This window comes from Tachyglossus aculeatus, chromosome 27, assembly GCF_015852505.1.
Source record: "Tachyglossus aculeatus isolate mTacAcu1 chromosome 27, mTacAcu1.pri, whole genome shotgun sequence".
NCBI lineage: Eukaryota > Metazoa > Chordata > Mammalia > Monotremata > Tachyglossidae > Tachyglossus > Tachyglossus aculeatus.
In genome coordinates, this window is record NC_052092.1 from 894,902 (window position 1) to 914,602 (window position 19,701).

General features: G+C 52.0%; 1 protein-coding gene across 1 annotated transcript; it reads left to right on the forward strand.

Annotated features, from left to right (window-relative positions):
• Positions 1 to 13,112: 13,112 nt before the first annotated feature.
• On the forward strand, positions 13,113 to 19,248 carry FUT7 (fucosyltransferase 7). The gene is made up of 2 exons (XM_038767999.1): positions 13,113 to 13,183; positions 18,094 to 19,248. Exon 2 carries the CDS (start codon positions 18,146 to 18,148, stop codon positions 19,166 to 19,168), a length of 1,023 nt encoding a protein of 340 aa, XP_038623927.1. The 5' UTR covers positions 13,113 to 13,183; positions 18,094 to 18,145; the 3' UTR covers positions 19,169 to 19,248.
• The last annotated feature ends 453 nt before the right edge of the window (positions 19,249 to 19,701 follow it).

Consider the following 19,701-nt stretch of genomic DNA (forward strand, 5'->3'; position numbering starts at 1 on the left):
TCCCAAGCCCGAACTCTTTCCACTAAGCCCCGCAGTAATAGGGAGACGAAGTACTGAATTCCTACTTGGCAGATGCAGGAACTGAGGTACAGGGAAATGAAGTGATTTCCCAAGGTTACACAGCAGATAAGTGGCGGAGGAGAGATTAGAACTCAGGTCTCCCGACTGGCAGCCCAGTGCTTTTTCCATTCTGCTGCACCAGAGCGTAATTCCTAGCTCATTGTGAGCATGGATTGAATGCTCTGATTTCTAAAAATTGCACCCTGGGGGTGGGAAAAGATGCGCTCTCTCACTACTGGAAGAATCATCTGCTGTAAACGGTTAGTTTGCTAGCTTTGTTAGTTTTACTAAGGGTGACTAAGGGCCTCAGTTACTTCATCTGTAAAATGGGGATGAAGACCGTGAGCCCCACGTGGGACAACCTGATGGCCCTGTATCTACCCTTGTATCTAGAGAAGCAGCGTGGCTCAGTGGAAAGACCACGGGCTTTGGAGTTAGAGGTCATGGGTTCAAATCCTGCCTCTGCCAACTGTCAGCTGTGTGACTTTGGGCGAGGCACTTAACTTCTCTGGGCCTCAGTTACCTCATCTGGAAAATTGGGATGAAGAATGAAGACTGTGAGCCTCCCGTGGGACAACCTGATCACCTTGTCACCTCTCCAGTGCTTAGAACAGTGCTTTGCACATAGTAAGCGCTTAATACTATCATTATTATTATTTTCTGGGCCTCAGTTACCTCATCTGTAAAATGGGGATGAAGACTGTGAGCCCCCTGCAGGGCAACCTGATCACCTGGTCACCTCCCCAGCTCTTAGAACAGTGCTTTGCACATAGTAAGCACTTAACAAATACCAACATTATTATTATTATTATTATTCTCTGGGCCTCAGTTACCTCATCTGTAAAATGGGGATGAAGACTATGAGCCCCCCGCGGGGCAACCTGATCACCCTGTCACCTCCCCAGCGCTTAGAACAGTGCTTTGGACACAGTAAGCGCTTAACAAATACCATTATTATTATTATTACCTCAGTGCTTAGAACAGTGCTTGGCACATAATAAGGGCTTAACAAATACCATTATTATTATTATTATTATTATATTTGATAGATGCTGTTGCAGGGGGACTGAGGTTGGGGTGGAGGATCTAAGCTGGGGTGTAGGGAGCCCAAATGCCCCCAGAGCCAACCTCCTCACTGTCTTCTAGACTGTGAACCCACTGTTAGGTAGGGACTGTCTCTACATGTTGCCAACTTGTACTTCCCAAGCGCTTAGTACAGTGCTCTGCACACAGTAAGCGCTCAATAAATACGATTGATTAATTGATTGTACCTCGATCTCGTTCATCTCGCCGCTGAACTCTCTCCCACATCCCACCTCTGGCTTGCGACGCCTTCTCTCTTCATATCCGACAGACAGTGCCTCTCCCCACCTTCCAAGCTTTATTAATAAATAAAAATAATTACGGTACTTGTTAAGTGCTTACCATGTTCCCTGGTCTAACTGCTGGGGTCGATACAAGTGAAGCAGCGTGGCTCAGTGGAAAGAGCCCGGGCTTTGGAGTCAGAGGTCATGGGTTCCAATCCCGGCTCCGCCACTTGTCGGCTGGGTGACTTTGGGCAAGTCACTCCACTTCTCTGTGCCACAGTTCCCTCATCTGTAAAATGGGGGTGAAGACAGTGAGCCCCCCGTGGGACAACATGATCACCTTGTAACCTCCCCAGCGCTTAGAACAGTGCTTTGCACATAGTAAGCGCTTAATCAATCAATCAATCGTATTTATTGAGCACCTACTGTGTGCAGAGCACTGTACTAAGCGCTTGGAAAGCGCAAGCTGGCAACATATAGAGACAGTCCCTACCCAACAGTGGGCTCACAGTCTAGAAGGGGGAGACAGAGAACAAAACCAAACATACTAACAAAATAAAATAAATAGAATAGATAGGTACAAGTAAAATAGAGTAATAAATATGTACAAACATATATACATATATACGGGTGCCGTGGGGAAGGGAAGGAGGTAAGATGGGGGATGGAGAGAGGGACGAGGGGGAGAGGAAGGGGCTCAGTGTGGGAAGGCCTCCTGGAGGAGGTGAGCTCTCAGTAGGGCCTTGAAGGGAGGAAGAGAGCGAGCTTGGCAGATGGGCAGAGGGAGGGCATTCCAGGCCCGGGGGAGGTATTGATGCCTGTCTATTTGTTCTGTTTCTCCCCTTTCTAGACTGTGAGCCCGTTGTTGGGTAGGGATTGTTTCTATCTGTTGCCGAATTGTACTTTCCAAGCGCTCAGTACAGTGCACTGCACGCAGTGGGCGCTCAATAAATACGATTGAATGAATGAATGAAGGGGATCCCGGAACAGGCTCCGGGGCGGCTCCGCCTTGCTCCTCTTGTCCACCAGAGGGCGCCGCTCCGGGGCGGCGGCTGAATCGGGCGAGTTCCCCGCTGCGCCACCAGAGGGCGAGGAAGAGCCCGCTTCATTCATTCATTCATTTAATCGTATTTATTGAGCGCTCCCTGTGTGCACAGCACTGTGCTAAGCGCTTGGGAAGTACAAATCGGCGACATATACAGTCAATCAATCAATCAATCGTCTTTAGTGAGCGCTTACTGTGTGCAGAGCACTGTACTAAGCGCTTCGGAAGTCCAAGTTGGCAACATATAGAGACTGTCCCTACCCAGGTGGGCTCACAGTCTAGAAGGGGGAGACAGAGAACAAAACCAAACATATTAACAAAATAAAATAAATACAATAGATATGTACAAGTAAAATAAATAATAGAGTAATAAATATGTACAAAATATGTACAAAATATGTACAAAATAAATATGTACAAAATAAATAGGTCCAGGCCCGTGCTCTACCCAGTAGGCCCTGCTGTTGGTCCTCTGAATGCCAGGCCCATGTTCTTGCCATTAGTCTATGCTGCTTCTCAATTCCATGCCTCATCCTAGACAAATTACTTCACTCCTGTGAGTTTTCTGTCCCCAGGATTTCAAACAGGAGAATAACATTCACCTCTGCCCACTGAAGGAGGAGATAATGAGTTCTAACCCTACCCAACAGCGGGCTCCCAGTCTAGAAGGGGGAGGCAGACAACCAAACAAAACGTCTTCTAGACTGGGACCCTGCTGTTGGGTAGGGACCGTCTCTATATGTTGCCAACTTGGACTTCCAAGCGCTTAGTACAGTGCTCTGCACACAGTAATCGCTCAAAAAATACGATTGAATGAATGAATGAATGGCCGGGTGTCAAGTCGTCAGAACAAATAGAATTAAAGGTAAATGCACATCATTAACAAAATAAAGAGAATAGTAAATATGGACACGTAAAATAAATAGAGTGATAAATCTGTTCAAACATATATACAGGTGCTGGGGAAGGAGGTAGGGTGCGGGGGATGCGGAGGAGGAGAGGAAAAAGGGGACTTGGTATGGGGATACGTGTTCAATCAATCAATCAATCAATCGTATTTATTGAGTGCTTACTGTGTGCAGAGCACTGTACTAAGCGCTTGGGAAGTACAAGTTGGCAACATATAAAGACAGTCCGTACCCAACAGTGGACTCACAGTCTAAAAGGGGGAGACAGAGAACAAAACCAAACATACTAACAAAATAAAATAGAATAGAGATGTACAAGTAAAATAAATAAATAAATAGAGTAATACATATGTACAAACATATATCCATATATACAGGTGCTGTGGGGAAGGGAAGGAGATAAGGTACGGGGGATGGAGAGGGGGATGAGGGGGAGAGGAAGGAAGGGGCTCAGTCTGGGAAGGCCTCCTGGAGGAGATGAGCTCTCAGTAGGGCCTTGAAGGGAGGAAGAGAGCTAGCTTGGCGGGTGGGCAGAGGGAGGGCATTCCAGGCCAGGGGGTCAATGGCGGGACAGGAAGGCTCAGTAGGTGCGAATGAGGTTGTCGTTAATGGAACTTGGTGATAACAAGGGCCTTTTTCCCGGGGTGGTGGTGGTGGGGGGTGTCTATGGCGTCTATGGCGGACCGGACCGGGAAGGGGGGTTGGGGGGCACTATTAGGAAGGTCGCTTAAGTGGATGGGGGTGGAAGCAGGGGGCGTCTATGGCGGCGCTCGGAGGAGAGGAGCCTTCCAGGAGCAGCAAGGCCGCGTGATGTGATGGCGGGCGGGCCTCTCGGGAACGGAGTCCCGAGCGTCTATGGCGGCGCGCTCTGAGGAGAGGAGCCTTCTGGGAGCAGCAAGGCCGCGCGGTGTGATGGCGGGCGGGCCTCTCGGGAACAGAGTCCCGGGTGTCTATGGCGGCGCGCTCTGAGGAGAGGATCCTTCCGGGAGCAGCAAGGCCGCACAGTGTGATGGCGGGCGGGCGGGCGGGCCTCTCGGGAACAGAGTCCCGGACGTCTATGGCGGCGCTCTGAAGAGAGGAGCCATCCGGGAGCAGCAAGGCCGCTTGATGTGATGGCAGGTGGGCCTCTAGGGAACGGAGTCCCGGGCGTCAATGGCGGCGCTCTGAGGAGAAGATCCTTCCGGGGGCAGCAAGGCCGCGCGGTGTGATGGCGGGCGGGCGGGCGGGCGGGCGGGCCTCTCGGGAACGGAGTCCCAGGCGTCAGTGGCGGCGCTCGGAGGAGAAGATCCTTCCGGGAGCAGCAAGGCCGCGCTGTGTGATGGCGGGCGGGCGGGCCTCTCGGGAACGGAGTCCCGGACGTCTATGGCGGCGCTCTGAGGAGAGGAGCCTTCTGGGAGCAGCAAGGCCGCGCTGTGTGATGGCGGGCGGGCGGGCCTCTCGGGAACGGAGTCCCGGGCGTCAATGGCGGCACTCTGAGGAGAAGATCCTTCCGGGAGCAGCAAGACCCCGCAGTGTGATGGCGGGCGGGCGGGCGGGCCTCTCGGGAACGGAGTCCCGGGCGTCTATGGCGGCGTGCTCTGAGGAGAGGAGAGGATCATTCCTGGAGCAGCAGGGGCCACGCGGTGTGATGGCGGGCGGGCCTCTAAGGAACGGAGTCCCGGGCGTCAATGGCAGCGCGCTCTGAGGAGAGGATCCTTCCAGGAGCAGCAAGGCCGCGCGGTGTGATGGCAGGCGGGCCTCTCGGGAACGGAGTCCCGAGCGTCTATGGCGGCGCTCTGAGGAGAAGATCCTTCCGGGAGCAGCAAGGCCGCGCAGTGTGATGGCGGGCGGGCGGGCCTCTCGGGAACGGAGTCCCTGGCGTCTATGGTGGAGCTCTGAGGAAGTGGTTGGTGGCCCGGCCCCAGCCTCCAAAGGGGCCAAACAGCCTCAGAGCCCACCCCAGGTGGGAATTTAGGGTCAGACTTCTCACCCCATAATTCAATCATTCCTATCTATTCTGCGCTTGCCACGTGCCTTCATTCCTTCATATTTATTGAGCACTTACTGGGTGCAGAGCACTGAACTGAGCACCTGGGGGAGTACAATGGAACAATAAAGAGACACATTAATTAATTATGGTATTTGTTAAGCGCTTACTGTGTGCCAAACACTGCTCTAAACGCTGGATTCATGGTCCACAACGAGCCGGCGGTCTAGTGGGAGAGCGAGACATTAATATAAATACCTAAATGACGGATATGGACATAAGTGCTGTGGGGATGAGAAAAGGATGCACACAGTAAGCGCTCAATAAATACGATTGAATGAATGAAAGGGGGCAAGTAAGGGAGAGGAGGGTGGGAGTGGGAGAAGAGGAAACGAGGGCTTAATTAGGGAAGGCCTCCTGGAGGAGATGTTCCCTCAATAAGGCTTTGAAGGGGGGGAGAGTCATTAATAATAATAATAATAACAACAATAATAATAATAATAATAATAATAATGACATTTATTAAGCGCTTACTATGTGCAAAGCACTGTTCTAAGCGCTGGGGGAGGTTACAAGGTGATCAGGTTGTCCCATGGGGGGGCTCACAGTCTTAATCCCCATTTTACAGATGAGGTAACTGAGGCACAGAGCAGTTAAGTGACTTGCCCAAAGTCACAGCTGACAATTGGAGGGGCCGGGATTTGAATCCATGACCTCTGACTCCAAAGCCTGGGCTTTGGAGTCAGATTGATTGATTGTCAGCTGTGTGACCTTGGGCCAGTCACTTAACTTCTCTGGGCCTCAGTTACCTCATCTGTAAAATGGGGATTAAGACTGTGAGTCCCACGTGGGACAACCCGATGACCTTGTATCTACCCCAGCGCTTAGGACAGTGCTTGGCACATAGTAAGCGCTCAACAAATACCAACATTATTCAATCAATCAATCATATTTATTGGGAAGTACAAGTTGGCAACACATAGAGACAGTCCTTACCCAACAGTGGGCTCACAGTCTAGAAGGGGGAGACAGAGAACAAAACCAAATATATTAACAAAATAAAATAAATAGAATAGATATGTACAAGAAAAATAAATAGAGTAATAAATATGTACAAACATATATACATATATACAGGTGCTGTGGGGAAGGGAAGAAGGTAAGACGGGGGGATGGAGAGGGGGAGAGAATTATTATTATTATTATTAAGGGGGAGAGAACTGCAGTCAATCAATCGTATTTATTGAGCGCTTACTGTGTGCAGAGCACTGTACTAAGCGCTTGGGAAGTGCAAGTTGGCAACATATAGAGACGGTCCCTACCCAACAGTGGGCTCACACACATTGACATTGTCAGCTGTGTGACTTTGGGCAAGTCACTTAACTTCTTTGTGCCTCAGTTACCTCATCTGTAAAATGGGAATTAAGACTGTGAGCCCCGTGCGGGACAACCTGATCGCCTTGTTACCTCCCCAGCGCTTAGAACAGTGCTTTGCACATAGTAAGCACTTAACAAATGCCATTATTATTATTATTATTAACAAATACCATCACTATTTCCCTTCAAGGCCCTACTGAGAGCTCACCTCCTCCAGGAGGCCTTCCCAGACTGAGCCCCTTCCTTCCTCTCCCCCTCGTCCACCTCTCCATCTTCCATCTTACTTCCTTCCCTTCCCCACAACACCTGTATATATGTATGTATGTTTGTACATATTTATTACTCTATTTATTTTACTTGTACATATCTATTCTATTTATTTTATTTTGTTAGTATGTTTGGTTTTGTTCTCTGTCTCCCCCTTTTAGACTGTGAGCCCGCCGTTGGGTAGGGACCGTCTCTATATGTTGCCAACTTGTACTTCCCAAGCGCTTAGTACAGTGCTCTGCACACAGTAAGAGCTCAATGAATACGATTTATTGATTGATTATTATTTATACTGTATTGTCCTTTCCCAAGCGCTTAGTACAGTGCTGTGCAGACAGTAAGCGCTCCATAAAGACAAGTAAATGAATGAACATTCATTCATGAAGACTCATGAATGAGTCTTCTAGACTGTGAGCCCGCTGTTGGGTAGGGACTGTCTCTATGTGTTGCCGACTTGTACTTCCCAAGCGCTTAGTACAGTGCTCTGCACACAGTAAGCGCTCAATAAATACGATTGATTGATTGAATGAGTCTGTGAGGAGACTGGATCCAAGATGGCGGTGCAGGCAGGTGGGCCGGGAAAGGCCTAGGCGAGGCCGCAGCCGCCATGGGGCCGGGGGGATGGGGTGGGGCCGCCCCTCCGGACCCCCCAACGAAGGGGAAGGGGTCCCCAACTCCATCCAAACCCCTCCCCACCTTGGGGGGGGTCGTCTAGCACCCCACCAGACGGACGAGACATGGAGGCCTTTGACCTCCCCCTCACACCCGAGGCCCAAACTCGAGCCTGAGAGAAGGCCGCGACCCCCCAGCTCCCACCCAGAAAACCGGGGGGCAAAAAACGGAATGGAGGGGAGGGTCCCCAGCCAGAGAGAAGGGGCGCTGACCATCAATCATCCATCAGTCGTGTTTATTGAGCGCTTACTGGGTGCAGAGCACTGTACTAAGCACTTGGGAAGTACAAGTTGACAACATATAGAGACAGTCCCTACCCAACAGTGGGCTCACAGTCTAGAAGGGGGAGACAGAGAACAAAACCAAAAATACTAACAAAATAAAATAAATAGAATAGATATGTACAAGTAAAATAAATAAATAAATAGAGTAATAAATATGTACAAACATATATACAGGATGTATATATGTATATACATATACCCCTGCACCCGCTCCTCAAGATGGGGTGGGGCAAAATTGAGGAAAGGGGAATGGTCAATCAATCAATCAATTGTATTTATTGAGCACTTACTGTGTGCAGAGCACTGTTCTAAGCGCTTGGGAAGTACAAGTTGGCAACACATAGAGACAGTCCCTACCCATCAGTGGGCTCACAGTCTAAAAGGGGGAGACAAAGAACAAAACCAAACATACTAACAAAATAAAATAAATAGAATAGATATATACAAGTAAAATAAATAAATAAATAAATAAATAGAGTAATAAATATGTACAAACATATATACATATATACAGGGTGTATATATGTATATACATATACCCCTGCACCCGCTCGGCAAGATGGGGTGGGGCAAAATTGAGGAAAGGGGAAGGGTCCTGGCCCCCCCTGTGCCCCAACTGTCACCCCAAATCTTCTCATAAAAAAAAATAATAACGGCATTTGTTAAGCGCTTACCATGTGCAAAGCACTGTTCTAGGCTCTGGGGAGGATTCAAGGTGATCAGCTTGTCCCACGTGACTTGTGACTTGCCCAAAGTCACCCAGCTGACAAGTGGAGGGGCGGAATTTGAACCCACGACCGCTGACTCTCAAGCCCGTGCTTTTTCCACTGAGCCCCGCTGCTTCTCTAATAAAGGCACGGAGAGTGATTCCTCCACTCCTGCAGGTAACGTAGGGTTCATTTATTCATTCGGTCGCATTTATTAAGCGCTTACTGTGTGCGGTGCACTGAGCTAAGCGCTTGGGAGAGTAGCTATCCCGGGGAGAGACGTCGAGCCCCCCACCCCTCCCTCCTCCAGGATCGCACCAGAATGAATGAGTAAATGAGTGAATGAATGAATGATGGCATTTGTTACGCGCTTACAATGTGCCAAGCACTGATCTAAGCGCTGCGGTAGATCCAAGGTACTCAAGGTTGTCCCACAGTCTTAATCCCCATTTTACAGATGAGGTCACTGAGGCACAGAGAAGCTAAGTGACTTGCCCAAAGGAAGGGCCGGCGACCACCCTAGCGTACACTCGCTAATAATAATAATAACGGCATTTATTAAGCGCTTACTATGTGCAAAGCACTGTTCTAAGCACTGGGGAGGTTACAAGGTGATCAGGTTGTCCCACGGGGGGCTCACAGTCTTAATCCCCATTTTACAGATGAGGTAACTGAGGCCCAGAGAAGTGAAGTGACTTGCCCAAAGTCACCCAGCTGACAATTGGCGGAGCCGGGATTTGAACCCATGAATTCTGACTCCAAAGGCCAGCCCAAAGCCACGTAGCCAAGGGCCAAGAAACTGAGGCAAGGGGAGGGAAGGGTCGCCTTCTGCACGAGAGCCTCTGAAGGTTGGGCAAAGGGGGATCCCAGCCCCCCTCGGACCCCAGCCTTCCCACCCCGGGGGGGCCCTGAATATACCGAGGGAGGGGACACCGGCCCCCTCATTCCCCCCCATCCCCAGCCCTCTCACTCCTCTGTACACTGGAGACCCGACTCCTTTGCCAAAGAAGAAGGAAATGACTCGTTAAGGTGATAACAAGGTGTCAACAGTCACCCTTCAGCATCTAAAGACTTGATAACCCTGGCCCTTGCAGTCCCAACAGAGGCTTGTAATTACTCGCTAATCGCAGCTCAGAACTTGTGGATTCCCCCCAGCTGGGAGCTGCTAAGTCGGCCCCCAACTAGAGACACTTAGCACAGCTCCCTGGGTCTCATCCATTCATCATTAAGTCGTATTTATTAATAACAATAGTGATATTTGTTAAGCTCTTACTATGTGCCAAGCGTTACTGTGTTCAGAGCACTGGACTAAGCTCTTGGAAAATTTAATTTGGCAACAGATAGAGACCATCCCTACCCAACAACAGGCTCACAGTCTAGAAGAGGGGGAAACAGACAACAAAACTAAACAAGTTGACAGGCATCAAAATAAATAAATGGAATCATAGCTGATACAGTAGTCAAGGATGAGTGCTTAGACTAACGTGGAAGCAGTTTGGAGAGAGAGTGGATTATTAGAAAAATAATAAATAAAAATAAAAATAATAAAGAGAAGGTCAAACTAACGGGATTTAGTGGTGGATAGGTTAGGTGGGTTGAATGAGAGAAAGGAAAGTACTGTGCCAAGCACTTGGGAGAGTACAACTGAGTCAGCATGGTCCCTGCCCTCAAGGAGCTTACCATCAGTTGAAACCTCAAATGCTAGTAGTGTAATAATAATAATGGCATTTGTTAAGCGCTCACTATGTGCAAAGCACTGTTCTAAGCGCTGGGGAAAATAGAAGGTGATCAGGTTGTCTCACGTGGGGCTCACAGCTTCCTGGAGGCTTCAGGGTAGAAGTGTGGCTTAGTGGATAGGGCCCGGGAGTCAGAAGGACTCACTCACTCAATCGTATTTATTGAGCGCTTACTGTGTGCACAGCACTGTACTAAGCGCTTGGGAAGTACAAATTGGCAACTAATCCAGGCTCCGCCACTTGTCTGCCATGTGACCTTGAGCAAGTCACTTCACTTCTCTGGGCCTCTGTTACCTCATCTGCAAAATGGGGATTAAGAGTGTCAGCCCCATGTGAGACAGGAACTGTGTCCAACCTGATTGGCTTGTATCGACCCCAGTGCTTAGACTAGTGCTTGGCACATAGTGAGTGCTTAGCAAGTACCATTATTATTTTTCAGTGGCAGCAAATCCTCTGCAGGGCCTCCTCTTCCTCAGCTTCCAACCCAAACCCTCTCCTTCCCCAGATTTTCCCATCACTGTAGACAGGACCACCGTCCTCTCTGACTCACAAGCCCATAGCATTGGCATTATCCTCGACTCAACCCCCGTTCAACCCACATATTCAATCTGTCGCTTAATCCTGTCGGTTCAACCTTCACGACATTATTATCTGTAAAAGGGCTCCCTTTCCTCTCCATTCAAACTGCTAGTACACTTATCCTCTTATCAGCCTCCTCGCTGACCTCCAGCCTCCTGCCTCTCCCCACTCCTGGCCATACTCCACTCTGCAGCCCAGATTATTTTTCTAAAAAATTGCCCTGCCCACATCTCCCTACTTCTCAGGAACCTGTAGTGGTTGCCCATCCACCTCTGCACCAAAGACTCCTTACCGTTGGCTTTAAAGCACTCAATCCACTCACCCCCTTCTATCTTTCCTCCCTGATTTCTCCTACAGCCCAGCCCACACGCTTCACTCCTCAGACACCAACCTACTTAACGTACCTCGATCTGGTCTATCTCACTGCCGACCCCTCGTCCTCCCTCTGGCTTGGAACTCCCTCCCTCTTCATATCCAACAGACGATCACTCTCCCCCTCCTCAAAGCCTTATTGAAAGCACACCTCCTCCAAGAAGCCTTCCCCGACTAAGTCCTCATTTCCCCCCTCTCCCTTCTGAGTCACTTGGATCTTTAAACACTTCATATATAAGGACAGGGACTGTGTCCAACCGGATTTGCTTGTATCCACTCCAGTGCTTAGAACAGTGTGTGGCACATAGTAAGTCCTTAACAAATACTGTAATTGTTATTACTATCTGCCCTATTCTCAGAGCCACAATTTCCCTGTTGTAATTTATTTAATGTCTGTGTCACCCAGGGACTATAAACTTCCTGTGGGCAAGGGATGGCGCCTACCGACTCTGTTGTATTGTACTCTCCCAAGTGCTTAGTACAGTGCTCTGCGCATGGTAAGCGCTCAGTAAATAGCAACGATTAAGGGTTTTGACCTTTCCTCCCAATCTCCACACAGCATTGTAATGGGATGGTTTCCCAGCAGATGATATTCAAATCCCTCTAATCCTGACCTCTCTCCTCTTTCCTCGAAAGTCTCCAGGACTCTTCTACACGATTGTCCCATCAGGCTCAGCATGTCCAAAACTAAATGCCTCGCCTTCCCTTCCCAATCCTCCCCTCTATCCCTAGAGTTCTCATCCCGGTAGATGACACAACTTGTCTGCCACTTGTCTGCTGGGGGACCTTGGGCAAGCCATTTCATTGTGAGCCCCCCGTGGGACAACCTGATCACCTTGTAACCTCCTCAGCGCTTAGAACAGTGTGCTTAGAATAATAATCATTATTGTTACTATTATTATTATTATTATTCCCTCTGCCCTGGTTACCTTATCTGTAAAATGAGGATCAAGACTGTGAGCCCCGTGTGGGACAGGGACCGTGTCCAACCTGACTAGCTTGCATCTACCTCAGTGTGTAATTGTGTGGCTGGGACATAGTAATCGCTTAACAAATACCATAAAAATAATAGTAATGGACGTAATAAGAATAATTGTAGTATTTGTTGAATGCTTACTATGTGCCAGGCATTGGGTTAGAGTCCCTGTCCCACGTGGGACTCACATTTTACAGATGAGGGAACTGAAACACAGAGAAGTGAAGTGACTTACCCAAGGCCACATTGCAGAGCCAGTCTTAGAACCCACGACCTACTGACTCCTAGGCCAACAAAACACCACCACGTTCCCCGTTCCACAAGCCTGGACTCATCATTTTGGATTCCTCTTTCTCTTTCGATCCTCATATTCAGTCCGTCCCAACCTTCCTCATTCCTTTGCCGCAACATTTCCAGCATCCTCTCCACCCTCTTCGTTAAAACTGCCACATCACTGGCCCACCCGCTTGTTATATTCCAGCTTGGCTACTGCATCATTCTCCTCCCTGACCTCCCCTCCTCGTGACTCTCCCCCTACTTTACTCTGCGGCTTCTATCCATTTTTTAAAAAAATCCTTCTCTGCGCCTCCCCTCGCTCTTCACAAACCTCCAGTGGTTGCCCCTGTATCTCCACATCAAACAGAAACTCCTCCCCACCGGCTGTAAGGCAGTCAATCAAACCCCCCTCTCTCTCACTTCTCACTCCTCTCCCACCACAACTCAACCTGCTCTCTTTCCTCCTCTCAGGCCAACCTACTCACGGCTCTTATCTCTCTCCCCATCAAATTCTCGCTCACACAACCTCTCCTCCCCCGCCAACCCCTGCTTTATATCTCCCCATCTCCTAGGCCCTTCTGAAATTGCATCTCCTCCGGGAAGCCTTCCCTGAAGAGGCCCCCACCTTCCCCTGCCCCATTTCTCTTCCAGGTGAGTTGGTGCCCACTTAAGTACCACTGGACCCATCTTTAGCTCGCTGTAGACTCCTTTTGGGCAGCAGTTGCAGTTGGCATAGCGGGGCCAGCAGCTGCCGTGGGCACGGTGGCGGGGCGGGAGGGGGACGGGCCTCCTTGCCGGAGGACAAGCCTGTCATCGGTAGGAGGGGAAGGTGATGAAACAGCAAAAAGAGAAGTGAAAAGCCAGACCGACTTCCCTCATGGCTCCAGCCACAGCCAGGACAGCTGCTCCTCAGAGGCCTCCGGCCGTGGAGGAAAGAGACCGCCACAGGGAGGTGAGTGGTCCCTCCAAGCCCAGGTCTGGGGAGGCTGGTGGAGATCTGTTGCCAACTTGTACTTCCCAAGCGCCTAGTACAGTGCTCTGCACACAGTAAGCGCTCAATAAATACGACTGATGATAAATACGATTGATGATGATCTGGCCTCCTGGGAGGATGGTCAGCCCCGTGGGGTGATGGGAGAATCCACAGTCCTCCCCTGGGGCTCTCAGATTCGAGCCCTGGGGAATCGAGGCCTCAACTTGTCACTCCCAGAGCTGTCTGTTCCTCCAGCCCTGTGGGGAGCAGAGATCATCGTAATCAGGGGATTGGGTAACCTCAAGAGGCCCGTTTTTACCTCTTCCTCCTCGGCTCGGGCTCGGCTTTGCTTCCGAGAGAGCGGGGCGGATGGCCCCTGGCTGAGCCGGGCAGCCCCCGGGGGTGGTGGGAGCTGAGGTCAGTGCTGGTCAGCCCCCTCCTCGCCAGCCCTTGACCGGAGAGGACAGACATTGATATATAAAAATATAATTCAGATAGAAGCAGCGTGGCTCAGTGGAAAGAGCACGGGCTTTGGAGTCAGGGGTCATGGGTTCAAACCCCGGCTCCACCAATTGTCAGCTGTGTGACTTTGGGCAAGTCACTTCTCTGGGCCTCAGTGACCTCATCTGTAAAATGGGGATTAAGAGCGTGAGCCCCCCAAAGGGACATCCTGATCACCTTGTAACCTCCCCTGCACTTAGAACATGCTTTTCACATAGTAAGCACTTAATAACTAATAAGAATAATAATAATGGTATTTCTTAAGTGCTTGCTATGTGCAAAGCACTGTTCTAAGTGCTGGGGAGATTACAAGATGATCAGGTTGTCCCACGGGGGGCTCACAGCCTTAATCCCCATTTTACAGATGAGGGAACTGAGGCCCAGAGAAGTTAAGTGACTTGCCCAAAGTCACACAGCTGACAAGTGGCGGAGCGGGGATTTTGAACCCATGACCTCTGACTCCAAAGTCCGTGCTCTTTCCATTGAGCCACACTGCTTTTCCATAAATGCCATTATTATTCTTATTATTAATGCTAAGCCTCTCACTGGACCTCCATCTCGCCACCAACCTCTCACCTACGGCCTGCCTCTGGCCAGGAATCCCTTCCCTCTTTATATCCAACAGGCAATGACTCTCTTCCCTGCTTCAAAGCCTTATCAAAGGCCCATCTTCTCCAAGAGGCCTTCCCTGACTAAGCCCTCCTTTCCTCTTCTCCCACTGCATCGCCCTGTCTCGCTCCCTTTATTAATAATAAAGGCATTTATTAAGCGCTCACTATATGCAAAGCACTGTTCTAAGCATCCCCCCTCCCAGCCCCACAGCACTTAGGTCCAGATCTGTCATTTTCTTTCTTTCTATTAATGTCTGTCCCCCCCTCTAACTGTAATCTCGTTGTGAGCAGGGAATGTGTCTGTTATATTGCTTTATTGTATTCGCCCAAGCGCTTAGTACAGTGCTCTGCACACAGTAAGTGCTCAATAAATAAGATTGACTGACTGTCGGAATGACTGACCTTGATCCGACCCCCAAGGGCTTGGAACCTCTGCTTTCTGTCCCCAGTTAGGAAAACCAATGGTGCAGGTGGGCAGGTTGTAACGATGATAACAGTCAGTATGCTGTTTGTCAAGTGCTTACTGTGGGCCAAGCACTGTGCTAAGCACAGTGGGGGAGTTACAAACCAATCAGATCGAACATAGTCTAAGGGCGGAGGACGACAGGCCTCGACTCCCCCTTTTACAGATGGGAAAACTGAGGCACAGAGAGGTTAAGTGCCACAGCAGCGTGAGAAGCAGAGTGATTTAGAGGAAAGAGCCCGGGCTTGAGAGTCAGAGGTCATGGGTTCTAATCCCAGCTCCGCCAACTTGTCAGCTGTGTGACTTTGGGCAAGTGACTTCACTTCTCTGGGCCTCAGTGACCTCATCTGGAAAATGGGGATGAAGACTGTGAGCCCCACGTGGGGCAACCTGATGACCTTGGATCTACTCCAGCGCTTAGAACAGTGCTCGGCGCATAGTAAGTGCTGAACAAATACCATCATCGTCATCGCAGCCGAGTGGCCGAGGCAGAATTAGAACCCAGGACTTCTGACTCCCCAGTCCGGCACTTACTCATCTAGGCCGTACTACTTTACTGCCCTGACTCCTCTGCTCCCCCGGATCGACACCGATGCTGATGTCGGCTGGAGATAGCAGAGGACGGCCAGTTCTCCAGGGGCCGCTGGCTTCCAGGGAAGGGTGGGATCCTGGGAAAGCTGGGAAGCTGGGATGGCTGTCATCCCGGCGTGGTGGTGCTCCTGGGCCGGCTGTCCTCCTGGAACAACAGTGCTCCCAGGACGACAGTGCTCCTGGGACAACTGTGCCCCCGTGGCAAATGTCTCGGAAACCCCTTGGGTCTGAGCACTTACGAAAAATCACAGTAGCTCCCAGGGATTCTGGAGAAAGTATGGCTAGGGAATGATTCTACCCTTCTACCAGAGAAGCAGCGTGGCTCAGTGGAAAGAGCCCGGCCTTTGGAGTCAGAGGTCGTGGGTTCAAATCCCGGCTCTGCCAACTGTCAGCTGTGTGACTTTGGGCAAGTCACAACTTCTCTGTGCCTCAGTTACCTCATCTGTGAAAGGAGGATTAAGACTGTGAGCCCCAATGGGACAACCTGATCACCTTGTAACCTCCCCTGTGCTTAGAACAGTGCTTTGCCCATAGTAAGCGCTTAACAAATGCCATCATTATTATTGTTATTATTACCCCTCTCCGTTATATTGTCCTCTCCCAAGCACTCAGTCCAACCCGCAGCAAACACTCAATAAATGCCATCCATGGGTGGATTATTTAAATCTGGAGACTGCCCTGCCAGCCCCCCGGGTCTCACCTCTGGCTCTGAGGAGCGTGGGCAGCGTGGTGGAGGCCGAGAGGCGATCGCTTCTATTTTTAAGGCAGATGCTCTGGCTCTCTTGGCTCCCCCAGACTCCAAAGCCAGGGGCCTGGCCCCTGTCGATGGAGGGGCTCTCCCTGAAGTAGGGGGGCACGGGGACAGAGGGAGGGGGGGCCGAGTCTGAAGAGGTGAGCCCGAGGAGCTCAAGCACCTGGACTGTTTCCCCTCTCTGTCCTCAGCTGAGCTGCCCTGCGGAGCTGAGTTTCCTGCATTCACACCCCGGCCTGCGTGGGGGACTGAAGGGGGCCAGGAGGAAGGGGCTGAGCCACCATGCCCCCATAGCTCAAAAACTCCGACGGACCAAGTCGGTCAGTCGATTGTATTTATTGAGCGCTGCGTAGGGGACAGAGCCCGGCCCTGAGAGTCCGAAGGTCCTGGGTTTGAGTCCCGCCTCCGCCACTGGTCTGCTGTGTGATCTTGGGCATGTCACTTCGTTTCTCAGGGCCTCAGTTACCTCATCCGGAAGATGGGGTTCAAGACTGTGAGCCCCACGTGGAAGAGGGGCTGCGTCCAACCTCATTTGCTTGTATCCACTGCAGTGCTTATTACAGGGCCTGGCCCATAGTAAGTGCTTAACAAATGCCACAGTTATTAGTATTAATAATAATAATGATGATGATGATGGCATTTATTAAGAGACTATGTGCAAAGCACTGTTCTAAGTGCTGGGGAGGTTACAAGGTGATCAGGTTGTCCCTCGTGGGGCTCACAGTCTTAATCCCCATTTTACAGAGGAGGTAACTGAGGCACAGGGAAGTTAAGTGACTTGCCCTACTGTGCTGCCTCTCTATTACTGTGTGCAGTGTGGCTCAGTGGAAAGAGCCCGGGCTTTGGAGTCAGAAGTCATGTGATCAAGTCCTGGCTCAGCCACTTGTCAGCTGTGTGACTTTGGGCAAGTCATTTAACTTCTCTGAGCCTCAGTTCCCTCCTCTGTAAAATGGGGATGAAGACTGGGAGCCCCACGTGGGACAACCTGATCACCTTGTATCCCAACAGCGCTTTGCACATAGTAAGCGCTTAACAAATGCCATCACTATTATTATTATTTACTGTACTAAGCTGGAAGAGTACAATGCAACAATAAGCAGACACATTTCCGGCCCACAGCGAGCTTACGATCTAGAGGAGGGGGACGTGCCCCGTGAGAAAGGGAGACTGGGGGACTAGGGCCGGGAGAGGGGAGGATGGGGGAGAAGAGGACACTTGGGGTTGCATTGAGTCAGAGGCGGAGGGGAGAGAAGGCCCCGATGGCCGCCAGAACCGGCCAATGCCCCCTGAAGGTACCCTGCTTGAGCTCCGGATCATTTCCCGGGCTCCCCGTGGGCACTGTGTGCCCCAGCCCAGTGGGCCCTGAGAAGCCCCCCAGCCTGGTGGGCTCCTGGGGCTTGGTAAGTCTTGCCCTCTCCCCCCCGCGCCTCCTGACCCCCATCCCCGGCGAGGCAGGCCCCGGGTCCTCAGAACAGGGGTGACCAGGACAGGAGGGCAATGCGGTAGACCGAAAGCTCCTTGAGGGCAGGAATCACGTTAACACAACTGTACTCTCCCAAGCGTTGAGCCCAGTGCACTCAACGACTCAACGACTATTACTGATCGGTCGGTTCTGGGGCCCTGAGCGGAGTGACGGCGGCGCCCACACAGACCTCTGTCCTTCTGTTTCAGGAGCAGCCACGGGCCCGTGCTCCTACCGCCGTAGGCCCCGGGGCCCGGAGAGATGCCCTCAGGCCGCCGGCTGGCCCAGGGGCTACTGGGAGGGGTCGCCCTGCTCACCCTGGCCTTCTGGAACCTGAAGTTCCTGCTCCCACGGCCGGAGGTTGCCCCTCGGCCTCGCCCCCGCGGGACCCTCACTGTGCTCGTCTGGCACTGGCCCTTCGGCCGGCCGGCGAACCTCAGCGGTGACGTCTGCGCCGCCCTGTACGGCGTGGAGGGCTGCCTCCTCACCACCAACCGCAGCCTCCTCCGCCAGGCCGACGTGGTCGTCTTCCACGACCGGGAGCTGCAGTCCGGCCAGGCCCGGCTACCTCTGAGCGACCGCCCACCGGGGCAGCCCTGGCTCTGGGCCACCCTGGAGTCCCCCACCCACACCTCCGGCCTGGCCCACCTGGGCGGCATCTTCAACTGGGTCATGACCTACCGCCGCGACTCGGACATCTTCATGCCCTACGGGGAGCTGGTGCCCCGGTCCTCCCCTGCTCCGGCCCTGCCGCCCAAGAGCGGGCTGGTCTCCTGGGTGGTCAGCAACTATCACGCAGGGCAGCGGCGGGCGGCCGTGTACGCCGAGTTGGCCAAACACGTGCCGGTGGCCCTGTTCGGCCGGGCTAACGGCCGGCCCCTCTGCCCGGCTTGCCTGGTCTCCACTACTGGCCGCTACCGCTTCTACCTGGCCTTCGAGAACTCCCAGCACCGCGACTACATCACCGAGAAACTCTGGCACAACGCCCTGCTGGCGGGCACGGTGCCCGTGGTCCTGGGGCCGCCCCGGGCCACCTACGAGGCCTTCCTGCCCCCGGACGCCTTCATCCACGTGGATGACTTCGGCTCCGTCCGGGAGCTGGCCCACTTTCTGTCCGGCATGAACGACAGCCACTACCAGCGCTTCTTCCGCTGGCGGGAGCGGCTGGCCGTCAGGCTGTACGCTGACTGGAGGGAACGTTTTTGCACCATCTGCTCTCGTTTTCCGCACTTGCCCCGGGGGCGGGTCTACCAGTACCTCGAGGCCTGGTTCCGGGGGGGGTGACGGCTGGCAGGGAGAGGGCCCGGGATGGGGTGGGGAGGTGCCGCAGGTCCCGCGGGAAGGGACCCAGGAGAGATTTTGAAGGGGGCACAGCGGCCCGGGGCCTACTCCCGGCCCTTCGGCCTGACTCCCGAGCCGGGTTGGCATCCCGCCGTTCACCGTCAGAGCGAGAGGAGGAAAACTGGGAGTCTGAGGCCTTCTGGGAAATGCTGCTCCCGGGAAGCGGCGTGGCCGAGAGGATACAGCACGGGCTTGAGAATCAGAGGATGTGGGTTTTAATCTTGGCTCCGCCACTTGTCTTCTGAGTGACCTCAGGTGAATCAACTTATCTGGGCCTCAGTTTCCTCATCTGGAAAGTGGGGATTAAGATGGTGAGCCCCATGTGGGACAGGGACTGTGTCCAACCCGATTACCTTGTATCTACCCCAGCGCTTAGATGAGTGTTTGGCACACAGTAAGCACTTAATACTGTTATTATTATTACTACAATGGATGGACCCCGAACAGAAGTCTGGTGAAAATGATAATGGTTGGCA